General features: G+C 35.2%; 1 protein-coding gene across 1 annotated transcript in view; it reads right to left on the reverse strand.

Annotated features, from left to right (window-relative positions):
* Positions 1-8,292: 8,292 nt before the first annotated feature.
* Positions 8,293-22,201, reverse strand: part of LOC127835391 (uncharacterized) — a 43,986-nt gene continuing 30,077 nt past the window's right edge. The window contains exons 49-63 of the mRNA XM_052361797.1: positions 22,044-22,198; positions 21,246-21,391; positions 20,091-20,252; positions 19,562-19,654; positions 18,875-18,953; positions 17,181-17,371; positions 16,457-16,603; positions 15,372-15,479; positions 14,029-14,133; positions 12,219-12,329; positions 11,524-11,637; positions 11,051-11,158; positions 10,378-10,501; positions 9,633-9,789; positions 8,293-9,097 (exon numbers count right to left, since the gene is read on the reverse strand). Coding sequence (XP_052217757.1) covers positions 8,914-9,097; positions 9,633-9,789; positions 10,378-10,501; positions 11,051-11,158; positions 11,524-11,637; positions 12,219-12,329; positions 14,029-14,133; positions 15,372-15,479; positions 16,457-16,603; positions 17,181-17,371; positions 18,875-18,953; positions 19,562-19,654; positions 20,091-20,252; positions 21,246-21,391; positions 22,044-22,198 — 1,984 coding nt within the window. The 3' untranslated portion in view covers positions 8,293-8,913. The remainder of the gene's footprint in view (positions 9,098-9,632; positions 9,790-10,377; positions 10,502-11,050; positions 11,159-11,523; positions 11,638-12,218; positions 12,330-14,028; positions 14,134-15,371; positions 15,480-16,456; positions 16,604-17,180; positions 17,372-18,874; positions 18,954-19,561; positions 19,655-20,090; positions 20,253-21,245; positions 21,392-22,043; positions 22,199-22,201) is intronic.

Below are 22,201 nucleotides of genomic sequence, written 5' to 3' on the forward strand. Positions count from 1 at the left end.
CAGCTTTACAACTTTTCAACGGAATGTGTTTACATTCGCTATGCAATGAAAAAAACCCAGAAAGCCCCACCTCCATTATTAACCAATGAGTGTACAGAAATAGTTATGCCATGATAAGTCAAATACATTACAGTCTTTTTTCAAAATCAAATAAAAGAATGTTCAGTTAGGTTTTTCACTTATTTTTATTAGTAATGCATTATTATTTCAAGTGCATTACATACATGCATTTTTTTGTTATTTTAATTATTAATGCATTCCATGCTAAATATGCTACAAGATGAAGTAAAAGCAACAAGTGAACTTTTGCCATATCTAGCAGCAATTGAGAATTTTGAAATTGAGACACTTTTTTAATTGCAATAAATAAGAGTGAACGTGTCTGTATTGACGTAGTCCTTATAATTACATGGTCGTTATGAATCTGATTGATGTAGGCAGCATCTGCGTTAATGTCACATTAACATTCTAATGAATGTAGCCAAATGTAGGGTTGTTATTGTGTTACAGAAGTAGTGTTTAAATTATGGCAATAATAAGGTTATAAACCAAACAAATAGTGTACTGTTCCCTTTTAAGCTCATGCTCGTCTTTATTTCTCCTGTATTCCATAAGCGCCCGATTTTTTTTGAATGCATATCTGACGTTTCGGACATTAACTTTTATTGTTTGGATTTTTGTCGGAGACGGGCTTTCCTCCTTTTCGTCTTTCAAGATTGAGGAATGTCCTCTGATGAAAATATGCAGCGCGAAATCACCAGCGTTGTCTTTAACGTCGGCGACCTTTGATAAATGCTGCTTTAGGTGTGTTTTTAACACTACCTGTAAGGCAACCACGTTATGTTGCATTGGCCAACCGGAGAACAACGGCGACATAAATCATTGATCTTGCTTGCGTCCAAAGATCACAGACAAATTAGCTTGGCGTCGAGACGGTTCCGCACAAAAACAGCCGTTGTTTAGTCCTCCGTATTTTACCATTAACACTTGCAAACTCTTTAATTCAATAAACAATTCCTTGACATCAAAATCGCCTTTGAATGGTTCGCCGAAATGTCACGGCAACGGTTCGGAAATTTTCCCGGTCATGTCCAGAACTACAAGGAACATTTACTTAAATGAGGCATGTGCAAGATGTAACGGCGATGATGACATAGAAGCATGGTACTTTGCAGCCGACATTGCAAAACCATTAAATCCTTTCATGACGTCAATGCTTACCACCGCAAACATAAAAGACGTCATAGAAAACGGCGTGTTCACACCACCTCCTAGCGTAGACGTCAGCAATCTAGCGTGCATCGAGACAAGCATCGGTGATAAAGACGATGTTATCTTTCCTGACTTAAACTTTCATGACACTTGCTCCTTTTTGGACAATCCGTTCGCATACAATCAATCAGTTTTTCAGATAATACAGTGTGAAACATGTGGAGCCTGCATTTTAAAGTTCTTCTCGATAAACAGAAGGTTTGTAGTGACGAGATTGGCGTTAGATTTCCGTATACTCAGTCCTTCATAACGATTTTGGACACGAGCAGTTTAGATGTTTAACATGATGTGCCGACTTTGCCAATTTCAGGCGTCTCAAAATGCGGTCCACGGCATGTTTCTTACCCTTTCAAGGTAATACTTTAACTTATTTTAACAGATACTTATATATTTGATATCGATATTAAAAAAGTTCAACAGCAGCTTTTTAATCGATTTAAATTGCAATGCCACACCACGTTTTAAACGGGTTGTCATTGATGATTTAATTGTTTATATATTAAGTATGCTGAAAATAAATAACGTAAGACAGTATTTGTAAAAATGCATTTGAACCCCACTCGGAAAATAAAATAAAACAACTGCATACACATCGATTTTAATAGGTAATAGAACTGATGCTATTTTAGCATGCATGTTATTCTTTCGATTGACAGGGACTGTAAGAGACTTGTTCACATATTTTCGTTTTGATAATAATAATTAAATTAATTTACTTACATTACTGCAATATTTGGAATAGTTGTACATAATTAACACTAGTCCTGCCCCGAAAATCGAACACAAGACCGCTACTACACTCATGCTTTCAAATCTGAAACGTAGTAAACGCATTATATCGGTATCCATTGTAGCACGTTTTGCTCAAAAATCGATGGAAAGCGTTACAAACGCGTTATAATTTTATTCGTTGGACGACTATCGATACACAAACATATATTTATAATATTTTTCTTTGTTAGGTGTTTTATTTATATTGTTCGAATAGTATGCATACATTTATGTTTGAATCTATGCGATTTCTTTTTTTTTAAATTGTCATTTGCCAAACTGCGAACAAATCATTTTAAACGCTACAGGGGAAAATGGTAACTGTCCGAATCTGCTTCCCTAATGTTGATCAATTTCACTCATATGTTTTAGGACGAGTGTTATTACGTCTTTTGTCCAGAAGGGATGCTAAGTGTACACGGAAGCTGATCGTATTACGGCGCTAAGTGGACTGGGTCCTTCTCATTACACCTCTATTTAACTCCTCCTCCAGAAAGCAACATAACCAGTCAGAGCATATCAGTCTTTATGCGGAATAATTCTCACAACATTTCAAATTTCGTAGATTTGGAATGCGCAAAGCATAACTGGACTGGTTTCCTTTATATCATGGAGGCTACATCCGAAACATTAACACATGTTAAAGCACTGAGAGTTGTTCTTCAGAAGAGTACACGCGGAATACCTTAACGACCTGACCAATTAGTCCGAGTCCCGAAATCATGTTTCGAAACGAGGTGGAGGTTTAAAGATGAAGACGGGAAAGAAACTGAGTTTTTACCTCGACTTTACCCTTACAGAACGAGGAGTCCAGAGTCCCTAACAAACAATTTAACAAACGAGCGGAAGAAGACGGAGAATATTCATTTGATGATGACACTGTTGGAAAAAACAATAAGGACGGACACTTTCCTATTAAAGACTTATTTTTGTAAGCAGGTAAGTAATTTGTTTATTCCTGTAAAATGAAAAAAACACACACTATGAACGCGAAAATAATCATACATATTGCTTCATTTTGATTTAAGAAATAAGGATACTCAACGAACATTATCCTGGAAGAAATTCTGAAACCACAACACTGAACATTAGAAGATTAAACGTGGTATCCGTATAGCAACGTTAATTGCAAAGAATTGGGTGATAACACCTGTCTTACGAATCTGATACATGAATCCTATAAATCATTATACCAGTTCAATCTCGGAATATAAATCTCGGAATATAAAGAGAATTACTGCCTTATTTTCCCTTGAATACGTCTTGTAAGGCTTAGAAAAAGTATATGGATTCTTGTCTTGATTGTATAAGTGCTTCGCCTGATATCTTACGACATGGACGAATCTGTTTTTAGTTTTTTCGTAACTCCGAGCTCCCCATTAAAATAGTTAATAATTGAAAAATAAATGATGGATTGGACGCTACATTTTAAGCGGGAACAAATTGTTTTACAACGTTCAAGGCGTGTTTATCATAACGTAATGAGCACCTGTGCTGAATAGTAGTAAAATAGGTCCTTGCTGTTCTTTTTAATTTTGTGTCTAAAATAGTAGTTAAATAAGTCGTTGCTGTCTTTTTTATTTTGTGTCTAAAACAGTAGTAAAATAGGTCTTTGCTGTCTTTTTAATTTTGTGTCTAAAATAGTGGTAAAATAGGTCCTTGCTATCTCTTTAATTTTGTGTATAAAATAGTGGTAAAATAGGTCCTTGCTGTCTTTTTAATTGTGTGTCTAAAATAGTGGTAAAATAGGTCCTTGCTGTCTTTTTAATTTTGTGTCTAAAATAGTGGTAAAATAGGTCATTGCTGTCTTTTTAATTTTGTGTCTAAAATATATTACATATCGGTATCGTATTGTTTATTTTGTTGAATCTGATTCGGTTTTACCAAAAATGATGACTTTATAATTGTTTTCAAGTAATATGATGACCTCAACACATTTACGCCTTCTTACATTAGGCGCTCGATGGCAATGTTTTATTTATTTATTTTTCAAATATATAAATAAATAAAAAATTAAAAAAACAACAGCAACATTGCCATCAAGCGCCTATGCTTCTTACCAGATATACAAATTTCAATCACCAATGTACCCGGCTAATATCCACGAATAGGTATGATTAAAAGAAATATAACACGATTACTTAATATACATTTACTTTAAATTACAACTAATGTACCGTGTACATAATAAGAAATGTTCGTGTTGCTTAAGGTCCTTCTGCCGGTGTCTGAAGTAACCTTCGGGTTTGGCGAGATCACGGTGAACGCTTCAGGACGGGTTGTCACTAGCAATGCCTACAACCTGATCCGAGAGGATCTAAACGATGAGACTCTACTATGGAACCAGTCATGGGTCGCAGTCTGTGTGGAGGATATCAATCCGGAATATGTGATGGGCAAGACAACCAATTCTGCTATCATATGGTCCATGGCCATAAGGATTTACTCATTACCAGTTTTGTTGTTGGCATATGGTCCGTGACTTAAGAGATTTACTCATTACCCGTTTTGTTGTTGGCATATCGTGTTTTGTCCCTGACAATTACTTTTTATTTGATTTTATTCTAATGAAATATTTACTAATTACTCGCTATTGTTCTTAGTATGTTTATGTTTTGACGGGCGTCTTCTTTTGATCATGCGTAAGGCTTTCTTTGCCTCCGTTCACATAGGGCAAACTATTGGTAGAAAGTTAGCGATCCGGTTTATTTAGCGCATTTTTTACTTGATTTTTAATATTAAATACATTAAAAATACTCAATTAAACCACACAAATCAATACTATAGGGATTGGAAATTTTAAAGATCTATGATTTGAAACATTTTGAACAGGGTCTAAGCTCGCTCCCACAATACTACTCGACTACGACCCTGTATTTTCTCTTTTGCAATGGGTACGCCCATGTCAGACATAACCCTGAGAAATATTTTGAGTAGGTAAGCGCAAGAAGCAGTTGAATGATCTCCCCCAAGGTAATCATCAAGGTAATGCATAAGTTCCCCAGATGGTATCTGTTTTTTCGACACAAAATTGAAACAATGATGGGCACATTTCGAATGTTTTACAACTGCTTGCTGCACCAATGGTAGACATTTATCAAAATAATATTGGTTTTCGAATTTAAAACCGAGCAGTCCAGAGGCCTTATTGGTATTAGTCTAAAAGCATCTTTAATATCAGCCTTAAATAACTTACAATTCTTTCCGAAACATTGGATCATACTGACTGCTTGATCGAAGCTAGAATAGTGTACTGAATAGTCAACCGATTCAATACAATCGTTAACTGACATGCCATCAGGCCATGAAAGATGGTGTATCATTCGAAATTTTTTATGTTCAGGTACTTCTGTATCATCAACTTTTTTTGGGAACTAAACCTAATGGTGAAATGATCATGTTCTGGAATGGGGGTGACTGAAACGGCCCCGCTACCCGTTTCAATAAAACTTCATCACTTATTTTATGTTCAACAATATCAGGAATTGAAACAGCTGACTGAAGGTTCTTAGTTTCACGAAACACACGGGGGCCTGTGTAGGGTATAGGAAAGCCGTGTTTAAATCCATCAACCACTTTTTGAATCAGTATATTATCATAACATTGTGCATAAACTTGTAAATTGTTGACATCAACAGGGCTTGGAACTAGTTGTAAATGATTCTGGCTAGAATTTACGGCCTGTGGAAGGTCTTCCTCTGGGGAACGGTCTTCCACCGTGACGAAAAAGGGGTGAGAAATTCCCTCCTAAATGTGTTGATGGTTTTGTTTGGCTTATCGAATTATTTGTTGGTGTTGACCACCACACCCAGAACATGAATGGCTGAAACGACAGTTATTGAACCTACAAACCGCTTGGTTGAAGTAATTTAATGTTGCCCGTGCTGTTCTGGGCTTAGTCAGGGAACTCTGATTAACCTCTAGCCCTAATGTACAGCGCCACCACCGGTCCGGGTTAATGTGAGACCAGGGGGCAGGTTGGGAAGCTTTGCGCTCTCTCTAATATTAAACATGTACTATAGTAATTCCTGCATTTTATGCGGGTGTTGTTTCTGATAAATGGAAGCAAATATAAAAAACGCATCAGTCCATTTTTCGATGTTTGGTACCTTATCTTTGCATTCTTTAGGTTTTGTCTGTAAAGAACCGTCAGCCGCCAAGGTAAGTAGACCACCCGACGTGAAAAGTTCTGACGGGCCTTTTAACAAAAGGGCTAAATTGACATATTGACCAGTTATAATTTGCTCTTTAATCGCATTAGGGACTTGAAGTGCCAAATCATCGTCACTTAGTCTTACACCTACAAAGGAGGCCGGACGTTCCACCACATCAGCCAGCCCGCCCTTACCACAGTTCCGATCCGCATCAGTCGGAATATTTGGGGTACAATGTTGGAATCCGTAATGATTTTCTCAAAATCAATTACCGTACCATTAGCTTGCGGTTCCGCCGCCGTTTCTGTCCGCTTTCTTTTCGGCATATTGGTGTTTTGAGTAACGATGAATTAAGAAAATTTTCAGAAAGTTTTTATGACTGAAAACAACGTAAAATGACCGGAAAAGGAAGTCAACCTTTTGGAATTGCGTACGAATACTATAACTATTGATGCGAGTAAAAATAGGCACGCAGTCTACTAACTTATGCGACTGGTTCCTCCTTGGTTCAAAATAATTAATGTGCGATTTGCAAACATTACTAACCAGTCTCGTATATTGCCCGGATGAAAACAATAACAGAATTTACTTCCGAAACACGTGTCGTTTATGATAATTGTATCATAACGAGTATTATGTTATATTGCAAACATTGGTTTTATGTTGTCTTTATCGATGCATATTATTTTGCACACAATTGTGTCATGTTGTTATCATATATGTTTGTAACTAGTATATTGTACACGCGTGTGTTTTGATGTAATCACACTTTGTCATACTGTATTTGTTGATTTAAGTTATATTGCACACACAAGTGTCACATTGTAATCATTAATGTTATAGTGTCTGTATTTATGTGATCTGCCTTATTAAATTAAAAAAAACATCCCCATCATCAGCATGTATATTTTCAGAAATTGATAACCCCAAACAATTTTTAGTTTGCAGCGATGTATTGCGAAATAAAAAATCTGAGGTTATTTCACAAAAATACGAATAAATCACAACTATGGTCCGTTATATAAAGTAATTATTATATAGTTGTGTACACGATGAAGTATTATATCACAATGCGAAGTATCAATGAAAATGTATTTCATATTACAAATAAAAGGATTAATTTGTCAGTGGTGTGTTACAACATTTTGAACAAACGTGTGTTTTTCGACGTCGCATAGGACGAATGACGAGAGCTGTTCGTTACATTACGTTGGCATTGCGTAGTTATTATGCAAATATTACTGGCATAAATATGACACTTTTACGTGAAATAGGCATATTTAATCTTAATGCCAATTGATGAACCTATTTAAGGATGCATGTTTTTTTATTTGAATTTAAGATTTTGGCCCTTCATTGTTAAAAAAAATCCTATGTCGAACGATTACGCCAATTATTTATTTCCCTGAAGTAATAATGTTTTATGACATAACCCAGCAACAATAAAAAAAATTAACCACATTTGCCACCAAGCTCTGAGGACGAACCGTTTTCATGAAAAGTGGGTAAGATCCATACGAAGACAGAGTGCAGCACCCCCTTGCGGCGGTTACTCAGTAATGAACCAACAGGACAAACACATACGTATCACCAATATAATCACTGACACAGACTCTGTTCCCTGTTCAGCAGCTTTTATCGCCTGTTGCGGAACGTCAGCGTCAACTTCGTCATGGCTAGGCCTCATATCTATTTGATCTTTAGCTTCCCCCTTATGTTTATCATTGTTAACATTTGATGAACGAAGTACATATTGAATCACGTAATTCCTTGCCATGATTTTATATGATCAGATCTATCATGTGGACCTTGTCGGCTGTGTTTATCAGGTCATTATATTGATATGGCAGTAGTTTTAAATGATTCAGTGCATTATCAATCGCAGACTTCAATTTCACTCGAGTAGCTCGTGTGATATATTGGAACTTTAACCGAATGTACATTCATGTCTGTTTCTAATATTTAACGAAGTATGTAATAAAGTATATACATATATATGTACAGTTTGAGAAACGTATTTGATTTCTTTGGTAGCATTGTATAAGAAACATTGTTTTGTTAAAGATTTTATTAGCATTTTTAAAGAAAAGAGAGCTTTATTAGTGTGATAAATTTATCTGCAAAATATAAAAACATAACATTTGAAAACTCTTGATTTTACAATTCTGGTCTCAGTTTGTATAACATTTACAGTAAACGGGTATTAATTTAAACAATACTAATTAACCATAGTTTACCTTATCAACAATCATGTACCTACAAGAATAAAACAATATATTTAATCTTAACTTATTGAATGGCATAAAATAAAACAACATACACGCAAGATTATTAGATTGTTTCGGCGATAAAAATACATGAAATAGATCACACAGATTAGTTCATAAAAATCAAGATAAAAATACACAACAACAAAAAGTATAAAATAGCAAAATCAATCAATAATATAAACCTCTAAATTAAATAATAATGCACACGCTAAAGTTAACTAGTAGAACAATTTATAGTTCACTAAATACCAAAACAGTTTTTGTGTCAGGTTCCGTTACTATTGAAAAAATAATCTAATGTAAGCCAATTAATGTATTCAATTTTATGTGGATAATCATCCACACGTGTTTGCTTTATTTTACGACAAATATAAATTGCGAGTTTAAACTATTAAAGAATAAAATAAATCAAATAACGTTATGATTTTAACTGTCAATTGTGATGTTTAACACGGGCTGGAAAGGTCCTCATGGTAGTGCTCGGTATTAGCAGGCCGAGGAGAAGCAGCGCGACGACCTTGAAGGTCAAGCTCATTTAAGGTCAGGTTTTGGATTAGTGCCGAAGGGGCCGGTTCCACCCTGAACTTGAATACAGTTTTCTTCGGGCCTTCGAACAAGGAACCCGTCGCTCTGAATAAGTAAAAAATCGTATAGTTACAAAAAACTGTAAATGTTTTACACTGCATTAGTTTAGCTTTTGACATTATTCGTATTTATAAATTAGTTTTGCAAATTATAAACTATCGACAATGAATGCAAATGATTTTTGTTGCATATGACATTACCACAGTACATACTATACTTTCCATAAAACGGACACTTATTTTTACACTATATGTGTACGTTTCCAATTATTAAGATTGTGCATTTATTATGTATAATTATTTAAACATTGTCATTTCTAATATGCATACTGGGCCTGACATTCAAAGTGTTTGACGAAACAGATACAAAATAAATAGCGACGAGAAAAAACTTATTTTTACCAATGAACGTTTATCTACTTAGACCTATAAAGGATATGAATTTCCTGGTATTGCTTTCGAAAATCTGAACACTACAAAAGCATTAAATGTAAACGAAACAAGAACCTACTCAGAAGGCTTTCTGATTGCACCCGAAAATCAACACATTATATCAACACTCGTATTAGTAAACCCCATACCTAGCATGCAAGACGTTCGCGGCTTTTTTTGCTTGCAGATGTTTGTGCAGGAAGAATCCACCTGCTAATGCCGCTGCTATAGCGACAGAAACACCAATGGCGGCTCCGATTGCCACACCAACAGTGTTGTCGTCATTGTCTTCCTGTTCCTGGCATTCTAAAATTATAGCCCATCCATAAAACATTAATTGAAATAATTGGTTTGATTGAGACACTTCGAAAACAACGGTTGAAAATTCATTGTTTTATTGTATTTTCTATGTTTATTTATTTCTTTAACACACTATCAATGCTGACATTTGATTTGTATTTTAACAAGTACCTACGTAATTGTGGAAGAAAACAGCGTATGCACGACACTCGGATCATATTGATATTTCCATGATTTATTTATCAATATGGGACTTATAACTGACTTTCAAAATATTATAATATTCATAAAGTACATCGTAAAAAAACAGGTCGTTACGATACTAATGTTTATACACAAAGCCGTCAAGAAGAATTGCTTAAAGACATAGCATAATTTTCATTATTTTCTATCTCAATGGATTATGGAACTTGTGTGACAAAGCAAATTATTATACATGCGATTCCGTGCAATACACTTTCCAGTGGCTTATTCAATGCAAAAATGATTTTTTCATCATATTGATACTATATTAACAAACATATTGATCATATGCTCAATACTTAAACAAGTCAACTATCGCGATATAATATAATCAATAAATAAATTTCACACCAGAAATATTGGTATTTCGTTGCCATTTCTGTGTATCCATGGAAACGTCGCAGTAGTGACAGTCGTCAGTTGGGTTTACAGCTTCATGGGGAAAACACTCGCCGGCAATGAAACAATAGCCGTCCTGAAAAGATTGTTACCATTATATAACAAAAAAATAGTTACTTACATGACCTGTCGTATCTCGAAGTTTGAAAGTGGATCAGTAAATCAAGGATCCGGAATCGACTAAGCCGATTTATCATATGCAAATGTGCACCAAAAAACCCATAACCCCCAAAATAATTCAGCTATTTCTTCTTTATATACGATTGTGTCCCTGAACTTCGCTTACGATCATTTATGTGTGCACATTGAAATTGATCTCTACAACGGTGTAAAATGTATGCTACGGACAACAAGAACTTCTTACAAATAAAACATCCGGACAGACGTACAAACAAGGAAACTGATTACATACTTCTACACTTGTAATATGTTCTTGTTCGAGTAAAACAGTTCAATGTTAGAAGAAAATAATTCGGACCGAAATAACTTGTTAATTATCACGTGTTTAAAAATGTATCATTCAAAGTTCAGTACCATTTTCAGATTCAATACGGTACTTTACAGATACACTACTTCAAATTCGGAACAACAATTATATTTAATTAAAAGAGAATAAATGAGATACCTCCAATGTCCAAGCGCCGTCGGATTTGTTTACATGGCAGTACTGACAGGGCAGGGTCGAAGATGTCCCATTCTCGTAACATGCATTTTCTATCAAGCAATATCCCTCCTAAAATGATTAAATCATTACACCATCATTGACAAATTGATACAAATATAGGGAGCGTGTTGAACATTTAAAATAGCAATAGTATAATTAATAGGATAAAAGATATTCTAGAAATCGGGAAAGAAATTCGTGTCACCATCCGCTATTCATTTAAGGGACCCTTTCACAGATGTTGACATGTATCGAAGTGTGTCATTAAATGCTTTGAATTGATACATGTAAACATTAAAAAATATGTCGACAAAACTTAATGTTAACAACTGATTTTCAAGTATGCTGAAAACTTCAACCGAGGTTTATCACAATGGGTGTTATATCGTAAATATGGACATGTTGATGTAACACGAGCATGAACTTCATCGTACCCTTTGCGTCCACGAGAATTGGTTCACCCGGACGTCGCAATAGAGACACTCCTCTGGTGATGACTTGTTGTCGCCGTCGTCATGACATTGACCTTCAACACTGCAGACGTCCGTCTGTATGGAACAATTATCGACATGTTGATAGAACACACGAATATCATTGATAATTTAGATGGAGGTTGTCGAAAATTGGTGACTGTTTTGCCAACATCTTTGACTTACGTCATGAGACTCAGTAACAAACGGTTAATTTCCCTTTTGAAGGACGCTATTACTATGTTGAAAGCAATTGAAGTAAATAACGTAGTTTAATTTTTACGGATCATCATCTGGAAATGTGAACATGTGTTATTTAAATTTTAAAGAACATAGTAGTCTACCTCCCATTACTAAGCTTTGTACTAAATACGTTATTATTAAAAACTCATTCATGTTTAACTATTTATGGAATTGAACTTTAATATGTATTGATGTATATAACAAAAATATCACTTTATGTTTATCATTTCATGACTCATATTTACATCGTTTAAATTGTACATTATGATACAAATAAAAATATAATATTCATGCTGCAATCAGTATGCTTATTTTAAGTGGGTAGCAATTGCGAACAAAATAAACGGTGACGTTATGTGTGTTGGCCTCTCAAACCAAACACACTGTGTTAAACGTTCACATTAAACAATTCTTACCCTCTGAGTCCATGAATACTTGTCCGCGGTCGGGTTACACTCCATTGCACAGTTTGTGGTTGAAATGTTACCGGCCTGATAACATGTTCCACCTATATCACACGTACCGGTCTACAAATACATTAAAAGAACAAATAGCTAAACATTACTTAAAGTCGAAAATATTAAATGGAAATTATATGCAAAGATAACTCTCGTAAATGAATAATGTAAGCTTAAAGTGAGTTTAAGATGAATGAGAGTTTTCGAAGTTCAATATCGATAATGCATTTTATAAAGTTATTAACATTTTTTATAACGGTATAAATTTAACTGTTCTCCCTGTTTGGTGGACAAAAGCGCTATCGTATATATTATATGTGGAAAGTATATGTGAGCACAGGAGGGAATCCCGTGTTTTTTATTTTTGTATATGATATAATAGAAACAAGGAGTGCAACTTCATTTGCCGTAAAACTACACCATCTTTACTGTAAACCATGTAACTCGAATTTTTTTTAACGAATCAACTACACACCGGTTGTTTTCAAAAGCTAATGAAATAATTTATCAGGAAAATTAACATCAGTACCATTGATCCAACAGTATTTCGATACCAGCCCTCAGAAATTGACCCATTTCCAAAATCGTGTTTGGTCGGACAGATGTGTGTCCACATGGAGATTTTCCATGTCGATCACTTTAAAGAGCTAAAACTCTATAACCAAGTCATTAAACGATAGATAAACAGCACCTGTATGCACATTAAACATTTTTCAATCGGTTACAATATCTATTGTTATCGAAAAAGTACGGTAAACACCATTTTTCGCGTCTTTTGATCCGCGAGTAAAAAATCTAAACAGAAAATTATATTTTGACTCTGGGAAACCCTTTGATGACGTCAGAGTAACACAAAATACGATTGGTCGGTTTCATCCATTTCTCACTCAACTTTTTACGGTGATCCTCGGGTAATTCCGCCCAACCAATAAAAAGACCCGTAGCATATTTATGCTTTATTCAATGACGTCAGAGGATTCCCGTACTTCCTTTTAAAAATAAAACTCTTGGTTGTTTAATTACAACTCGGAGTAAAAACACTTTTGATGGTGTGTGAATTACGATAAAATGTATTGTTTTCGATTATTGAACGGGAAATAACCGTTTAAATGAGGGAGGCGGAAAACTACAACGGGCGAGGCATGGTATGGTATTACGCAAGGGGGGGTTAGAGGGTTAGGGTTTGGGTTAGTGTTAGGGGTCGGGTTAGGGTTTGGGTCAGCCTAAACCCAACCCTAACCCTAACCCGACCCCTAACCCTAACCCTTACCCTAACCCTTTTTTGCGGTTATCACCCCTGACCATGCCTCGCCCGTTGTAGTTTTCCGCCTCCCTTTAAATGTCGAACAGTCATGTAATCTTTGTGTTTCTGCTGTTTGAAACGATCGGAAATTGAAGCTATATTGGACACACTTATGTACGACCAAACTTTTTTCCGCGAGTGTCAACTTCTGAGGGCTGGTATCGAAATACTGCTGGATCAATGGTACTGATGTTAATTTTACATGATAAATTATTTTCTTAGCTTTCGAAAACAACCGGTATGTAGTTGATTCGTTAAAAATTGTTCGAGTTACATGGTTTACAGTAAAGATGGTGTAGTTTTACGGCAAATGAAGTTGCACCCCTTGTTTCTATAGCATATATAAAAAATAATAAAAAAATACGGGATTTCGTCCTGTGGATGTGAGTAGTGAGTGCGTTCTTAAAGTTATGAATATTTTGTTCAAATGGACGATGTGAATAAAAGCATAACCTTTGACTTTACCTTGAGTGTCCAAGAAAACTTCTTTACTGCTGGGTCGCATGTATGGCAATCATCTATATCAGTGTAATTTCCATAGCAAACGTTATCTACGAGACAGTATTGTGGCTGCAATACATTAAAAAATGGGTTTATTTTAACTCGAAAGACGTTGATTGGTTTTGGACTGAACTCAAATCATGCAATAAATCCACAATAAAAGAAATGCGAAATCTATCAGTCAGACACGTAGTTTAAAACTCCTATAGGTAATGATGCTTCGTGACGTTATACTGTTAAAAATATTAGTAATTTTTTGTAAAATCTGTTTTTTGTTTGTTGTAGCTATATTTGCGCGCAGTATATGTCTATTATTGAGTGGAGGAAGTGTTCTCAGCAGAGTTAATATAGATTAACAGGGATGGACGACAGTGATTTTTTTTAAAAAGAATTTGTGATCGACTCTAGATCAACATACCGACACATTATCTATAAAGGCATGACATTTTATTTTATAGATATATTTGCTTTTAAGCAAACATAGCTGATAATAAAATGTCAACATATCAAATGCGTGTTATTCTTTTAATCTGGTTATGTCGAAAGGCGCCTCAATCTTTGTTTTATTAACAAGAAAAACAAGAGCTTGTCACAGTAGTGCCAAAACCCGGCCGAAATGTGTTTGCTTGTATGACAACATTTGTTTTAGAGAGTAGAATAATATTTGTAAAAACAAATAAAGGGAGATAATTCATTATGCTCCAGACAAAAATTTACTTTGAAATTAAATAAAGGGATATTATTCAAACACTAATGTAGATAGAGTTATGGTTCTTAGTCACTGCACTTCTCCTACTTGCCATCTGTTTAAGTTTGAAGTTTCAAGTAAATCCCTTCAGTAGATTTAGAGTTATGCTCCGGACAAAAAATTACTTTAAAACTATATAAAAGGGGAGATAATTCAAAAACTAAGGTAGATAGAGTTGTGGTTCTTGGTCACTGCACTTTTCCTAGTTGCCATCTGTTTATATTTCAAGTTTCAAGTAAATCCCTTCAGTAGATTTAGAGTTATGCTCCGGACAAAAATTTACTTTAAAATCATATAAAAGAGGAGATAATTCAAAAACTAAGGTAGATAGAGTTATGGTTCTTGGTCACTGCACTTCTCCTAGTTGCCATCTGTTTATATTCTAAGTTTAAAGTAAATCCATTGAATAGATTTGGAGTAATGCTCCGGACAAAGTTTCAGCCGGACGGACGGACAGACGGACGGACAGACGGACGGACGGACAGACGGACAGGACCAATAACTATATCCCCTCCGAATTTTTTTTCGGCGGGGATAAAAAACAATTAGAAATGTTTACGGTCAGCTGGGCTTTTCCTTCGACTATTTCCACACAGGTCGTGTCCAGCACCGTCACAGTATTTGGCTCACTGAATGTTTCGTTATTATTGCTGAGCGACACGTTGTACTGAAATGAAATACATGGCAGTTTATGTGGTATACATGTAAAACAGTCAATGCTTAGACTTTGGATTAAAAATACGCAGTACAAATGATAAACATGAATGTACTGTGAGTTACTCATTGAACTTTAAATAAAACGTCGCCAATGATTAAGTCGCACTTGATTGCATTTCAACAAAAGACGGGAAACATGTTTGTACATTAATGGTAAAATTCTGATGTAAGCGAATACCACATATCACACAATTTCTATCGGAAACTTCTGAAACCCAACAATTCAAAGTTATTCAATTCAAACTCATACATTTTATTTCATAGAGGATATTTGTTGGATTTGGTGGATTATCTATATTTTTATGACCACGAGTGAATTAAAAGCGATATTCTACCGATATCCAACACATTTTCTTTTTCGTTTATGCTTTTTTTCACAGTTTATATACATTGTTAAAGAGTTTAACTAAAGAATTTCGCTGGGATAATGACGTCATTACGTAAAAAAAACAGGTCAATTTTCACTGTTAATTGTCACAGTTTGAAACAGTGAAATTATCAGTTTTAATTCATTGATAAATCTCTATAAACCACCGGAAAGCATACAATTAATGTTTATTATTGATGCTATACGCTTACCTATATTGCAAGAGCTTGTCATTTCAGTGACGAATCTTCACCAAAACTGCAGGCCGTAATATGTAACATATTGTAACTGTGCCGAATGTGTAAGTAGCTTTATAGCCTTCAATATCTTTATTTATGTTATTTTTTTTTTTTGGGGGGGGGGGAGGATATGAATTATTATACTTTATTTATTTTAAGTATGTCACATACAATGTAAACATTTGAAATTGATTTTTCGTCCTTTGTCGCTTCGGAACTTTTGCCGTTTTATGCATGATTTAGCATGGACACGGGGGACGCCTTGCGAAACGGCATTTAATTAAATTTAAACGAATACACAATCAATCCCATTATTATTACCGATTCTGCGATGACCGGGTTTCCATCGTCGACTTCTCGCCTTTTCCTGCTCTGCACTGTGGTTGGACAGTAGGCGTCAAAGTTGTTAGGGCAGTTGGCGGGTACAGTTGTAACCATGGAGTCGGTCGATGTACCGTCAGTCTTGTACTAGGGTAGCGCGATTGATGTTCATCATCATCATCATCATCATCATGATCATCATGATCATCATGATCATCATGATCATCATTATCATCATCATCATCATCATCATCATCATCATCATCATCATCATCATCATCATCATCATCGTTGTCATTACCAAAATCATCATCTCCAACATAATCATTATTTTTGTCATCACAATAATTCAAAGTAAAGTCACTCTCGTCACTATCATCATCATCATCATCATCATAATCATCATCATCATACTCATGGCAACAACAACAAAAATATCATCAACGTCTTTATCCTTTTTTAATATAATCACCATCATCACCATTATCTTTGTAATCATTAACATTATAATCAGCATTACCATCATCATCGTATTATAAGCAGCACCACCATCAAAAGCAGCAGTATCAGTAGACGCATCATCATAACAAGCTTTCAAACCATCACCAGCACTATCAATGTAACGTGCTCATCGTTATCTTCATGGTTAGCAGAAGAGCTATCATACTTAGATTAATCACCATCAGAAGCATCCGCATTTATACGAGATTTTAACCGCAAGTACCTGTTTGAAAGATATGGAGCACACTGTGGTGTTACTGCAACCGTGCTTTGTAGTAAAACGGATGTAGTGACACGCTTTGTCACGTGGATTACAGTTTCCGCCTCCCGTCACTTCGATGATGTCCGGGGCATTCCGAAGATCAAGCTTGCAGTTGGACTCAGGGTCAAAGTGTTCGTTACATAAGCATGTACCTAAAATTGTTTAAGTAGATTTAGTCTTTATTGCTTTTATTCCATCTCTGAGTGATATATTTGTTTTTTATTTGCTTTTAATTTAGTCGGAATGGTTAATGTTATTAATCTATGCTAGATATTTTTTAACTTTTGAAACACATTTCTAAATAATTAAATAATGTTTTGCTTTATTTCAAAACGGAAAAATGGCACATATGTCTTTTTTACTTTCAAACAAAAGGAAATGACACATGGCCGCATTCACGCATTTTAATGATATTTTAGTCTCTTGAATATTATTAGCAAACTATGTTGTTTTGATATTGTTTTAACGCGAGTCAAAACAATTGAGCAAAATACTAACCATGCGACTGGTTGCCGCTGTTGGGTAAATTTGAAAAAAAAGCGTGTCACAGACACTGATGCCCCAACGACAAATGTTTGGACACAGACAAGTAAACAAGTCCGATTAAAATGACATTCTTCCGCGAAAATATGATAAATATCCCAAAATCATGAACAAAACAAATAATACTTAAGGCCATGATTCTCATTAACATGCCTTCCTACATGAGAATCTTTACATGAAGGTTCTCAAACTGTAAACTTTTAAGGGTAATCCGCAAAGAAATTAAGGAGTAGAGTTTACAAAATTACACAATTACAAAGGGCCATCAATTTTATCATTTTAAACAACGAGATTTCATCCTTAATTAAAGATCATTTATTCAGGATGAATTTAAGGTTTGAAAGTTTTGTTTATGGGAAAAAGACAAAAGGCTATAACTCATATCCAAACTGGTCGCAACAAAATTTTCCTCCTTTATTCAAACATTTGTATCATTGACATTTAAAGGCGTTAACGAAACCTGGCAAGCAGTTTAAGAATAGTAGATTGCACACAGTTTCAGTTATTGAAACTATGAACAATGGCAATAATTCTGCCGAATCTGGTCGCAGCCCAACTTTCTTTCTTTTCCAACCATCTACACTTTAACCTCATTTAACCGTGAACGTTTGAATTAAATCCTTCAAATAGTACAAGTTGAGTAACACAATTATATTTAGACTAAATATCAATACCAAAGTAAAAGAAAAACAAAGGGCAATACGTTTTAAATAATTTGCTGACGAAATTGCGTGTTTACACATTAAAGTTCTTTTAGCTCTGAGAGTTTGAGCAAAATCTGATAAGAAATTAAAGGGGTGTTGAAAACGCAAACAATTGGATGGTATGTATGATATATATTATACAAAAAACATAATTCTGCAAACTATTGTCGCAGTAAAAATTGCGTCTTAAACGATCACTCACACATTAAGGTCAATCAGACTAGAGATTTAAGTCTAGATCAACATTGATACATATTATTTGGATACACAAGCTTAAAAGGACACGTCGTGTGTATGCCTCCCACGTTTGGGTAGCATAAAAAAAGCAAACGATAGCAAATATATCGCTTTGGGCTAATAAAGGCTCTAAAAATGTAACACCGGTTTACAAATAAGTATAATTTATACCATTTGAACAATTGCCGTTGTTGTGGCATGCGTCAGGGCACGATTTTGTGAACATCTCTGCCTTCTCAGGGTTCCGCTCCTGAAGACATTATATTTATAAAATAAATTTGTATTTTAATGTGAATACAAGCATATGTTTGTAAATCGCGCCCAAACATTTGACGAACATGAAATGTTCAGAGCCACCCTAAACGGTTTTATGTAAATTATTGTTGGTTACACCACACTACATTCATGGCGTTTCGTTTATAGTTCAATATTGACCATATATAACAACAAGATCTACAGCTTCCTTAAAAATATATCATTAACCTAAAAACTTCATTTAAAATGCGTCGCTATAATCATTATAGGTCCATACTTGTCATTTATGGCCGATGACCCAGTAAAGGATAAAAATTATTAAAGATCATCAGAGATGATCATTTAACATCTTCATACTTCAATGGGAGTTTACGTCTTTGTCCTCGATAATAATGCTGAAGACTGTAAATTGCATAATTACCTGGACGACGTTGACGTTTGTGTACCACGATCATCATTTTTGATAACTCAACAACAATTGTCATTGATGATGTCTTAACAAAGATCATCATTGATGATGACCTCACAAATTAATTCATACTTAAATGTTTAACAATTTGTTAACGATCATTATTGATGACGACAACATATATTTACTCTTACTTGAAAGACTACATCTTTCTCCACGACCATCATGGCGGATGCTTTCATATTGCGACAGGTGCTTTCCTCAGGACCAGCGGCGTTAACATCGAACTGGAAAACGATTAAATTCTATTTGAACATGTACAATATCATTTGGAGTGGGCCGGATAAAGGCGCATATTTCGTGCTAGAACTTTGCAGTAACATGAAAGCAGCAATCAAAAAGTGAAGATATTCGTGTACCCACCAGACACTAAACGAAAGTCCTAACTTAGCATATGTCAATAAATAAATATACTGATAAATTGCAAATAGTTTATATATTAAAACTATCAGTTGAATGGAGCTAGGTTTAATGGCTAAATTAAAATAAACATATATATATGTTCACATAAACTAAACATTACTTGCCAATTTTGTATTTTTTCACTGGTTATCCTGAAAATCATGAATGTCAAGACAATATAAAGGTTTAATGTCGACACCTTTTAATACGTGTTGAATTAGTTGTCACAATAATGAAGAGCCCTTTAAATATGCTATTCACCATTTTGTCCTCTGCGCAGGAGCTGGCTTGTTTTTTGTTGCGAGGGGACACGACATTGGCCAGATCGGAGTCACAGTTCTCCTTTAGATACTCCTCGCATTCCGCCTTCGACTGGTTGTATGCCGCCTCAAACGCCGCAGGGTCAGGTTTGCTCGTCTCTCTCTGTGGAACAAACCATTCCATCATCAAATGATCTCAATTGCAAGTAAAAGCAATATATGAACCGTGGTTTGATACCATGTATAGGTATAGAGACCGAAAAGAAAGACAGATCCCATCAATATGAGAACTGTATTACTAAAGATTAACGAAGTGTTAATTTACGAGCACACTTTAACATGAATGTTCTTATTACACAAGCACATTTAACTGAAATGTAGGTCTTAGGAACGGGATCCGCACAAAAGGTTCTTATTGAACTCAAATTCTACCCAGACGGCCAGAGCATAACGCCGAGGCCGTTGCTTACTTGCAAGCCAGAACGTGTAACGCATCAATAGCGTTATTTTATTTCATGCATATATATTATTGCTTTGGCTTCTATAAGTAATAGCTGCCGTAACATTAAATAACATATTATATATGATTACACTGATACATAGGTGTTTTAAGATATTAGTCCTAATTATCAATACTTTTCAGCCCATAGTCATATGTAAGCAGTGTATGAATTTAGGGATTATTCTCTGCCGAATACATTTTATGGCATAAACTATGGTATTGCGTCATTTAAACATATTTTTAATGTCGCAAACATATAAAACATACACATTGCAACTCACTTTACGCATTTTGTCAATAGGACAACTCCATCCTGCCTTTACGTATCACTCGATAAATTACGCTTGTTTAATTTATTGGAATAGCTCGAGCCCAATATAAATGTACTTAACTGGTCCTCATCAGTTGGATCAGTAAGAAACCGTCACGAGAATCATCTAACCGAGAAACATTTCTTATCTAGCATCAACATAATTAAACAGATTAAAAGTTAGATATAGTTTACTTACTTAACGTTACTTTACGTTTGTGTTTTGAAATGAAAAGCTGCTGACTTAATATGGAGACATACACGATCAGCATGTGACTTAGCTTAGCAAATCAACACGTGTCTTCTGTACTAGGTAAGATAAAAATACAACTTTGCTCCCATACCTTCACTCTGGACGCACTGCTCTCTTTCCTCGATGTCCTCAGTTTCAGTAACCTCTCTTTAATGTCCGATTCTTCTCGGTAATTGAATTCATCCACTGAGCGTTCATCGCGAAGAATCTTTTGTATCCTCTTGCCGCGTTTCTTATCTAAGAAGCAAATGTCAGTTCAAAGGTAACGCCATCTTTAAAACGTCGGTGTCAAGTCTCCTACTGCTGAACGTGTAAACATAGATATTATTCTTCAGAACTCAACCATCAAACCTTGCATTGTTTCGGAAAATGCGTATGAAGCTTACTTTCATGAAATTAAAATAATGGCGTCATTCAAAAAAGAAATTCGCTGCCGATCGATATAACATAATGTATCCCATTACAACCAGAACCATTTCAAACCATTTAAACTTGTAGTACTAGAGAAATATATACAGTTATTTATGTATGCAAGTGTTCATTTATAATATCTCCTCCGGGTGTGCGACGCATTGACCTAAAGGCATGGATTCAGCAACTATGTAGATGACCACCTTACGAGGTTACAAGTGAAAAAAAAACCCGTCTCAATTGTCTGGTTCCAGACAAAATTTTATATTGTTCAAAGTTGCGCACTGAACTTTGAATGGTGTGCGTTGAAAAGCGTAGGAGAACATAAGACAAGTTTGCGTCGATGTACAGACGGACTCGGCCAACTTAAGTATACTATACATCTTCTTCTACGTAGCAGGGGAAAAAATAAACATGAGATCACGTACTGAAATTCCTTACCCGGTTTAACCATATACTATAACATACAAACACGTACATATGTACTCCACACATGTTTTGTCTTCGTTCTTATTGCACCATTTCTCCCTCTTGTTAACAATCAGTGGACAGACGCACATTCGCTCTGCTTCTTGCCACGGTTCCAGTGTTTTGACGTAATCGAGGTTTAGAAGGGACCTTTCATCTGGAACGCTA

The sequence above is a fragment of the Dreissena polymorpha genome, chromosome 6 (genome assembly GCF_020536995.1).
Source record: "Dreissena polymorpha isolate Duluth1 chromosome 6, UMN_Dpol_1.0, whole genome shotgun sequence".
Lineage (NCBI taxonomy): Eukaryota > Metazoa > Mollusca > Bivalvia > Myida > Dreissenidae > Dreissena > Dreissena polymorpha.